The following is a 9028-nucleotide window of genomic DNA, read 5'->3' as shown; positions in this document are numbered from 1 at the left end:
GCAACCAGTACAACCAAATCTGAGCCTAGGTCCCAGTCTCTATGGTGGATGGTGTCTGAGGAAAACAAACACGTGCCCTTCCCAACCATTCCCACTTGGATTTGAATTTGAAAAAGGCAAAATTTGTCCTAGCATTTTTATACACATAACCTCTTCTTTACAGAAAAGGCTTAGGGACTCCAAGGAATCGTCACAACACTGAAAATCTCTGGTCCAGCTTAGAGACCAGCACTCTAAGGAATGGAATGCTACCTCTGGAACCTGAAATTCTCTGTAACACAGAGACCAGTCTTTCTCTCAATCTCACTCTCACTCTGTCACTGCCATCTCTCCAGCCCCTATCCTACTACTCTTAGGAAAACAGCAGTAACAATCAGTGGCAATGGGTACTAAGTCACTACATCATGCCACCTTGAAGAACCATATTGAAGGTTGTTTGTTACAGCCACTGTTTCTAATTCTCCATTTCTAAGTCTCTCACTTTGAGTTGTAAAGTAAATGACTCCAGACTGTTGAACTGGAACCCTGTCACATGAACTTTTTCTAGTTTCTACCACTCCTTAACCAAGCTGGCAAATAACACGCCTATTTTATGAAAGTCATTAAACACCATCTCTTTGACTACTGTAAAGATAAAAACTTCTCAGCCTTAAAAAATTCTTTATATATTTTTAACATAATGCAGAACCCTTAGAATTTAACATTAGATATCAAAATTATACTACTGTATTGTTTAAATGCACTTCAGTGGACTTATGGGCTTCATAAGTTTTATAGAGTACAGTACAGTATGATTATTTCAGAGAATAGCTTTTCACTAAAGTATAGCACTATTATTTAGAGACTGAGAATACTCACTGTTACACTAATATCTATTTGCTTCACTATCCTTTACAAAGGTTTGTAATGGGCCAGGTTAGAACATAAACATATAGGTGCACATTAAGAGAGCCATAAAATACTTCTTTGGCACATGTCTCTCAACAGCTAGAGAATTCAGTTAAAAAACAAAACATTGAGGAGAATCTATAATATAATCTAGCATTAAAACTGTAGGAATAGGGCAAGATGATACAGCAAGTAAATATGTTTGACAAATAAGCTTGGTGACCTGAGTTAGATTCCTGGAACCCTCACATAAGTGGAAGGAATAAAATAACTTCATAAAGTTGTCCTGTGCTCTCTCCTCTCCCATCACAAATACATGTGTATATACACAATAATACATTAAAAATTAGAAAAAGTATAGAGATATCTTTTTTTTTACAATTGTAAACCACAATGGGTTTTGGGAATTAATGATATAGAAACAAGGTATTTGTTCTATTAAAAATAAAAAATAAAAAAGTTTTGCTGGGGTTTGGAACCAGAGAATTACCACCTCAGCAATTAACAGAATGACACCACCACAGCTGTAGAAACTACCCAGTCATGCAAGTCTCCTACTCCTTCCCTTTCCAAAACCAGTCAGACATTGGCCAAGTAACTAAGAACCAAGACTTTTTCACAATTTTAAAAAGCAATCCCGTTCTAGGTTCTGTCCTGGGATCCACAGCCACTCCTCCCTAAGTCCTCCTCAGGGTTTGTGTCTTGTTATGGCTTGCTTGTGGCCTTCCTAACTTTCTGTTGAAATAATCACCAATGCATGCTAAGAAGTGTGGCTTTTAGAAGTTGATCAGGGATCTTACAGAGTGTTTCACACAGGGCTGGGCCCCTCCTTGTCCTTTTGCCACAGTGTTCAAGGTATCACTTTGGTGTCAAAAAGGAGACTCTGGTGCCTTAAGCCTGTGAAAAATACATTCCCATTATTTGTAAATTGCCTAGTCCCAGACTGTTTTGTTACAGCAGCACATACCAAGACAGATGTGAATGACAGCAGTTTTACCTTAATCAGTTTTCTTAATAACAACATGAAAAAGATACAACTGCCAATTCCCTTTTTCAACTAAGAAAAATGGGGCTTCCAAAGTCTAAGTAACTTTCCTAGGGTAGCAGATGTGATGAACAGAATCTGGGGTTCTGTCTACTTAACTCCCACAGCACAAATAACTACAGCAATTATTATGTGTAATACCATTGTTCAGTGGCTTTCAACTACTGATTAGATCAAGTTCAAAAGAATTACAGAGGAAGCATACTCTTTTGTTCATGGCAAAGAACTTTCACTGAGCATTTGATTTTAACACCATACCAGATGTTTCAAAGACAGTAAGAAATTCTGAGAATCAGCCAAATTCATGACAAAATACCAAGAAAAAATATCAGAGTTCTGTAGGTATATAACAACATCCTAACAAAACATTATGATGTTCTATAAATATATTGTTAGAAATGACAAACTAGAATAAAAAAGTCATACATTTAAACATCTATATTCTATTTTCTAGTCTATATTCTAGAAATGGTCTATATAATTTTGCAACCTTACTGCAGAATCTCAAGTTTTCTACCAAATAATATGTACAATGACAACAGACACTATATATACACACACATATATACATATATACAATATATACATTTATACATATATCCACCCATATATGCATGTATCCCGAGCACAAATATAAATGGGGGAGGGGTTGAGCAAGCAAGAGAGAGAGTAAAAGATCCTTCATATCTCAGCCCAATTAGGAGAACATATTATGTGTTTGGAAAATCATGATCATGAGTGGCCTTGGCTTTTCCCTTTCCAGCTTGAAGAGACATATGGCTGCAGGTTACACAGCTCCTGCTTGCCAAGCAGCTGGCAGGCAAGGTGAGGAGCTGACCTCTACCTCTGACTATGACATTGGAGAACTGATCACAAAACTTCCAAACAAAGCTAAAGTTCAAAGGTAAATTTTAAAGTAGGACACTGACCATTCTGGTTGACTGAGTCAAAGCAAAGATAACGAAAAGGGAAAGGGAAAGGAGGCTTACAGGAGTCATTACAGAGTCACAGCTCTTTATTTAACCTTTCCCCACAGCCCTCATCACACTTCATCCACCATTACTTTAACTACGAGCCAGAGCTCGTAAGCCAGAAGCCAGAGCTTATGGAGGAAACCATTTTGTCTACTTATGCATATTTTTCACTTTTATGCCACTATATTATATATTAAACTAAATAAAGATTTTACTTATATTTTGATTCCAGTTCCTGCTATGTAATATATATAATATGTGTATGTATACAGACAATCAAGGATGTACGTATATACAAACTCTGGAAGATGGCACAGTTTGGGAACAGGGCTTTATTAAGAAAAAAAAAAATCAATATAATGTCCCCACAGGGTCTTGATGTAAAATTCTATAATCAAGGCCTGCAGATCTGTAATTATGGTGTGTCAGCTACATTTAAGCAGAGTGTTAAGAGACTGTTAAAGCTAAAGCAGCACATTGCAGTGTGAATTGTCCTAGTCTCCTTCTAACCCACCGGTGTCACTTTCACTTAACCAGAGGAAAGCTACCTACGGGGCAATGTCAGTGAGACTTCCAGTATTGTAACATTCTTTGTTCACACTGGATTTTAACCTATTACCAATCTAAAATGGTTATAAAAAGATATATTTAAGAAAGTATTTTTAATCAATTAGTTCACCCAACAGAGGCCTAACTTATCAGGCTTTACTAAAAGTTGGCTTTAAAGTTGTAAGTCACTTTTTATATTAAATAGATTAAGACATTTTTCCTTGTATAATCTCTTGGATTTATGATATATCTAATAACAAACTTATTTTATAAACACAATTCCTACTTAGAAATGTAGAATAGACAAAAGTTGCTTAGCTAAAATACCACTTCTTGACACAAAGTCAATAAAGCAATTCCAAATTTTCCTCTACTTTAGTGAAACTATTTTCTAAATAATTAATATAGAAAAAAGCTACTATGGCAAGGACTTGTATTTATATCACAAATTTAAATTAAGTAAGGTCCAATGTATACAGATTGATAGTATATAAGTGTACCACTAACAGCTTCCAAATAAATTACAACATATACAAAGCAGAAATATGGGAGCTAGGTATAGAGAAGATGACCAATCAACGTAGTTTACCTAAGATGTCACCAGTTTTAACAGAGAATGTCCCACATCCTAGGAAGCTCCTATCCAAGAGTATTAGGACAATAGTTGCCACCTATGTATCAATGGTCTGACACCAGATAGATGATAATAATTTCACAGATCTGCACTGAGTCAAAAACTGGGAATATTATTTGGTCATTCCCTTCGAGGTTGGCCAGATTAGCTGTGACACATCACAGATACCTATAAAATGAGTAATTTGCAAAAAATAAAAATAAATAAAAAATAAAAAAGTCTAAATCTTTTAAAAAGAGCCAGCCAGACTATGCTAACTAGTTTTTATCACCTTGACACAGTAGAGTCACCCAGAAAGAGGAAACTCAATTAAGAAACTGCCTCCATCAGACTAACCTGTAGGCACTTTCATAATTAACCATGAGAATACCAAGCCCAGGGCAGGACCACCTCTAGACAGGTGGTCCTGAGCTATATATGAAAGCAGACAGAACAAGCCATGTGAGAGCCCTCCACCATGGCCTCTGCCTCAGTTCCTGCCTCTGGTTCTTATCTGAGTTACTGCCTTGGCTTGTTACCTGGAAGATGAAATAAACCCTGTCCTACTAAGTAACTAATCATACTAAGTAACTAATCATATCAACTGTAACTATCATAGCAACACACAGTAACTAATACACAGACCAAATCTACCAATAAAGCCCACTGTTGTCCAAGTAACACTTAATGCTTGGGACCAAACATGTTTCAAACCAAAGTTTTTCAGATGTTGGAATGTTTATATAAACCTTACCAGTTGAACATTTGTAACTCCAAAATTGGAAGTGTCCCAAAATCTGAACCTGTTGAATGTCATATTAGCACTCAAAAATTTTAGGATCTCTAGACATTTTGAATTTCAGATTTTCCAGTTAGGAATGGTCTGTACTGGGTCACGTTAGTAAAGTTGATCACTCTGAACTACTCATATCTAAGGCACGGGTCTAGTCCCACAGCCTGAATTAACCCTAAAAAGAAAAAGAAACCCTTGTGACTGAGAGGGCATACTCTCTCAGAGGCTCTGCACCAGGCCAGCCTCACTGCTGTACAGCAGTCCTTGAGAGGACTTTTCCTGTTCCTAGTGATCTATCCCTCCTCTGGCTGTTACTGTATAAGGTAACATTTCTCTGGGTGGGGCACTGTGGAACTAGTGCTTATTTTCTACCTGTGGTGGTGTGAATGACAACTACCCCCATAAGCGCGCATTTATGAATGCTTGCTAGAGCTGTTTTTGGGCCTTGTGTGAGGGGGGGGGGTGTGACACTGAGGGTTAGCTCTGAGTGTCCAAAAGCCCACTGCAGGCCCAGTATCTGGTGTTCTCAGCCTCTAATCTGAAAGTAAGATTTAAGCTCTCAGCTACTGCTCTAGTGCTATGCCTATCTACCTATTACCTTGTTCCCACAATGCCTACCTACCTATTGCCTTGTTCCCACCATGATAGACAAGGGCTCATCCTCTGAAACTGTAAACAAAGCCCCAATTAAAAGCTTTCTTTTTGAAGTTGCCTTGGTCATGGTACCTATTCACAGCAACAGAATAGTAACTAAGACACCAGCTAAGGTACTTCCCCTGAAAATCACTTTTACTTCCATTTAAAATACAGGCTGGGTTATCTCATCTCATACTAGACTGCCTTCACCATTTTACCTGAACAAGCAGATGGCCATCTTGTACTCGCTGCATTATCTCCCTGATGCCAACTATTTCTGCCTGTTTCCATATGCTTAATTCTCAATATCTGCTCAGTCCATCCTTATTCCAAAACTGAGGACTTCTGAATCACAACTGCTGTAGCTGAGTAACTTCACAGTCTAACGTATCCAATGAACTCTAGGATAAAAACCTACAGTATAAATTCCAGTGGCTCTCAACTTTGAGGAAAAACTAAATGACCCGGGCTATGAATGATGACTTCAAACCATTTCTTCCAAATAAAGCTTGTGACTGAGTACTGAAGAGAAATGGAATTACAGAAAATTAAAAAATAGAAGCTGGTCTTGAAGCTAATCTTTTAAAACAGCCTAATGCCCAGGTCTGATAAGGATGTCTCAGCAGATGGAGGTGCTTGTGCCGGAGTCTGAAAACCTAAGTTTGGATATCCTGGTCCTATATGGTAGAGAGAGTGAACTCCTGAAAACTGTCCTCTGACTTCCATACCTGTGCTTTGGCATAAGCATACAACACCCCCTCCCCATACACAGAGTAAATAAATAAATAAATACAATTTTTACAAAATACAACAAACCCAATGAGCAGAATCCCTTTCATAAAACCAAGAGCATTCCTAAATCACGACACTAAGAAGTCTTTGAAACTAAATTTGAAAAAGGGAAAAGCAGCATACCCTTAAGCTCTTAGGCCATGATCATTCTTCCCCGACAATTAATGTATGCCTCGTTTATGCTCCACTTTGGATGAGATAAAATGCAGAATCTTGCCTTAGTCTATTAATACAGAAGATAGAATCATAGTAAAGTAAGTTTTCAGGAAAAAAATAAAGAAGTAATATTTATGGATGCAGACATTATACAGTAAGATAAAATGGGAGCAATCAACAAGTGGACTATAAAGTCTGAGTCTGAAAGTGTATGTCCTCATCTAGCAGTACGGAAGGAGTGCGACACTTACAGAAGCACCAGGAAGGAAATGCAGGGGACACATTCATTCACTTAATAAGCAATTCGAGATTATGGTGAGTTATGAGTTTCATGAAAATTATTAACTTATTGAAATACGAATACCAAAAGTAAACTTTGATAATGTCATATTAGTCTGCACACAAAACTCTATCTACTTCCAGGCAGTTTATATAGGCATCTGAGAATCTGTGGATGTCTCACAAGTTAGTTCTTAATTACTTAAAGGACGTTTCTCTAGCATATGTACTGCTAGGCTATAACTAGTTGAACTAAATAAATTTATAGAACAGTATATAGACCAGGAGGGTGATAAAATCAAGAACATACTACTATTAATGGGAAAATATTAGAGATCATTTTTCATGATGTCTACTTTAAAGCAGTCTCTTATACATCCAGGTTCTTTTCTGTAAAGTAGGCAATATGCTAAAGGAAATGGCAAAGCCAAGGAAAGTCTGGCAAAAGAGAACAGAAGTGTGGGCTGAGGGACAGTGTGGATTACTTGTATTTTGTGTTATTGATCTCATATTCTATTCCTCTCCTGTTACCACAAAGTCTAATGCTCTATCACAGCACCCCAGCTGTAATCAGGATCCTTGTTTCATTTGCTTGCTCTGCTACTAACCTGAAATGTGACTTCAGCCACATTCGGAAAACTGCATTAATAAACCTGTACTGAACAAAACGTTTATAGTGTGGCACACTTATTTGACACACTGTATCAAACAACATAGCAGGTATTTCTTCCAAAAACTGAAGCAGGGATTATTTGGACTTTATCTTCCAAGAGGCACAGGACAACGTTGATATATGTCCTGGAATACATAAAATCAACGGCAGAACCAAGATCTGAAGTCAGGCACAATTCAGAACCGACAGTCTATTTCCCTCCCACTCATACCATCTCCTAGACGCCTTTGTAAACGCTTCCTAAGTAATGTTCGAAGTACTAAAACTCGGGGACAGTATCTCTAAAAGTGATTCTCCTCTACTGGGTGACCTCCCTCTGATGAACTATCAATAAACGGTAGAGAGATGGGCCAACAGACAAAAGCTATTCCCACTGCGGAATGATCTACTTCTTAAGGAGACTGTATATTTTCCCTTGGAATGCTCCGGTTTGATCATCCTGGGTCTGAACAAAACTAGTTCTAATGAGCACTAAAGTATGTACAAGTATGTACGAGCAGTCGGCAGTCAAGGCAAATCACAAGACTGGCCTGGCCTATTCATGGAAAGCAGCATCCCACAGTTCTGGCGAGAGCTTTGGGGAATAAGTTTGCAGAGGTGCTCAAGTTCAAGCCCCAGTTCCCAAAGTCTGCAAGTGAGCCATATCAGAGGACAGGGCCCCGCCACTGTGCCTTCTGAATGAGGCCTAGGATCTCAGCGTCCCTTAAACTTGAGCGCTGTCCAGTACACCTGAGGCCAGGCCAGGGTGGACTCCGCCTCCCTACTGCAAAGTTCAGCGAGCCGGCCGGGCGCGCACAGGCCGAGGCCCTCCAGACGCAGGCCGCCCTCCTCCTCCCGGCCCACGGGCGCAGAGGACAACTCCGAGCCCGCACGAAGGGCGGCGGGGCCAGAGCCGAGGTCGCCCGTAGCTCCGCATGGAGGGCGGCAGGGCCAGCGCCGAGGGCGGCTCCCTGCCAGCGCCAGCCCAGGCGTGTGCGGCCCCTCGCATCCCGCCCGCCCAGGCCTGGAAGCCGCGCCCGCATCGGGCCTACGCTCCACCGGCTTCCCCGGCGGTGAGGAGAGAAGAGCAGGAGTAAGCCGCCGAGCCGCCGGCCGTTCCTTACCGCTTCACCACTCCGGTCTTGATCTTAATCTGCCTCACGCGAGGATCGGCCATGGTCCCTTAGCCGCCGCAGGAAGGAGAGGCGGGGCGGCGCGGCGCGCCGGCGCAGAAGGGGCGCCGAAGTGGGCGTGGTGCCGAGAGTGCGCGCATGCGCAACTGGCGAGCCCGACCCCGCCTCGCCTCCCAACTCCTACCTGGAATCATTGCCTCTAGGCTGCTGCTATATACCTAGAGTCCCCTGCCAGCTGTTCCTCCCATGTGCTTGGACGGGATTTATACATAAGCTGCACTTTTATTTTTTTCAGTTTCCGTAGCCTGAGTTAAGAAACTTTCTGTTCCTGAGAAAGTGGGCAGGATTAGCTGCTTAATGGGCAGTGTGACCTAGAAACTGTTAGCAAGAATAATTTTTGTTTTCACTGTCTGTTGTCAAATGGAGAAAGTGATCTGTGTTTGATGAAATAAAATACCATAATGTAGGCAAACAAAAGAAATCTTTTATAAATGTTTTGCATCCCAATCGATCCCCCC

General features: G+C 40.4%; 1 protein-coding gene across 1 annotated transcript in view; it reads right to left on the bottom strand.

Annotated features, from left to right (window-relative positions):
- The window catches only part of Tbca (tubulin folding cofactor A), a 51923-nt gene extending 43297 nt beyond the window's left edge, over window positions 1-8626 (bottom strand). Inside the window, exon 1 of the mRNA XM_031359880.1 lies at window positions 8502-8626. Coding sequence (XP_031215740.1) covers window positions 8502-8554 — 53 coding nt within the window. The 5' untranslated portion in view covers window positions 8555-8626. The remainder of the gene's footprint in view (window positions 1-8501) is intronic.
- Window positions 8627-9028: the final 402 nt, after the last annotated feature.

Source organism: Mastomys coucha, unplaced genomic scaffold, assembly GCF_008632895.1.
Source record: "Mastomys coucha isolate ucsf_1 unplaced genomic scaffold, UCSF_Mcou_1 pScaffold8, whole genome shotgun sequence".
NCBI lineage: Eukaryota > Metazoa > Chordata > Mammalia > Rodentia > Muridae > Mastomys > Mastomys coucha.
Note: the sequence above shows the minus strand (reverse complement) of the source record. Positions and strands in the feature narration are given on the sequence as shown.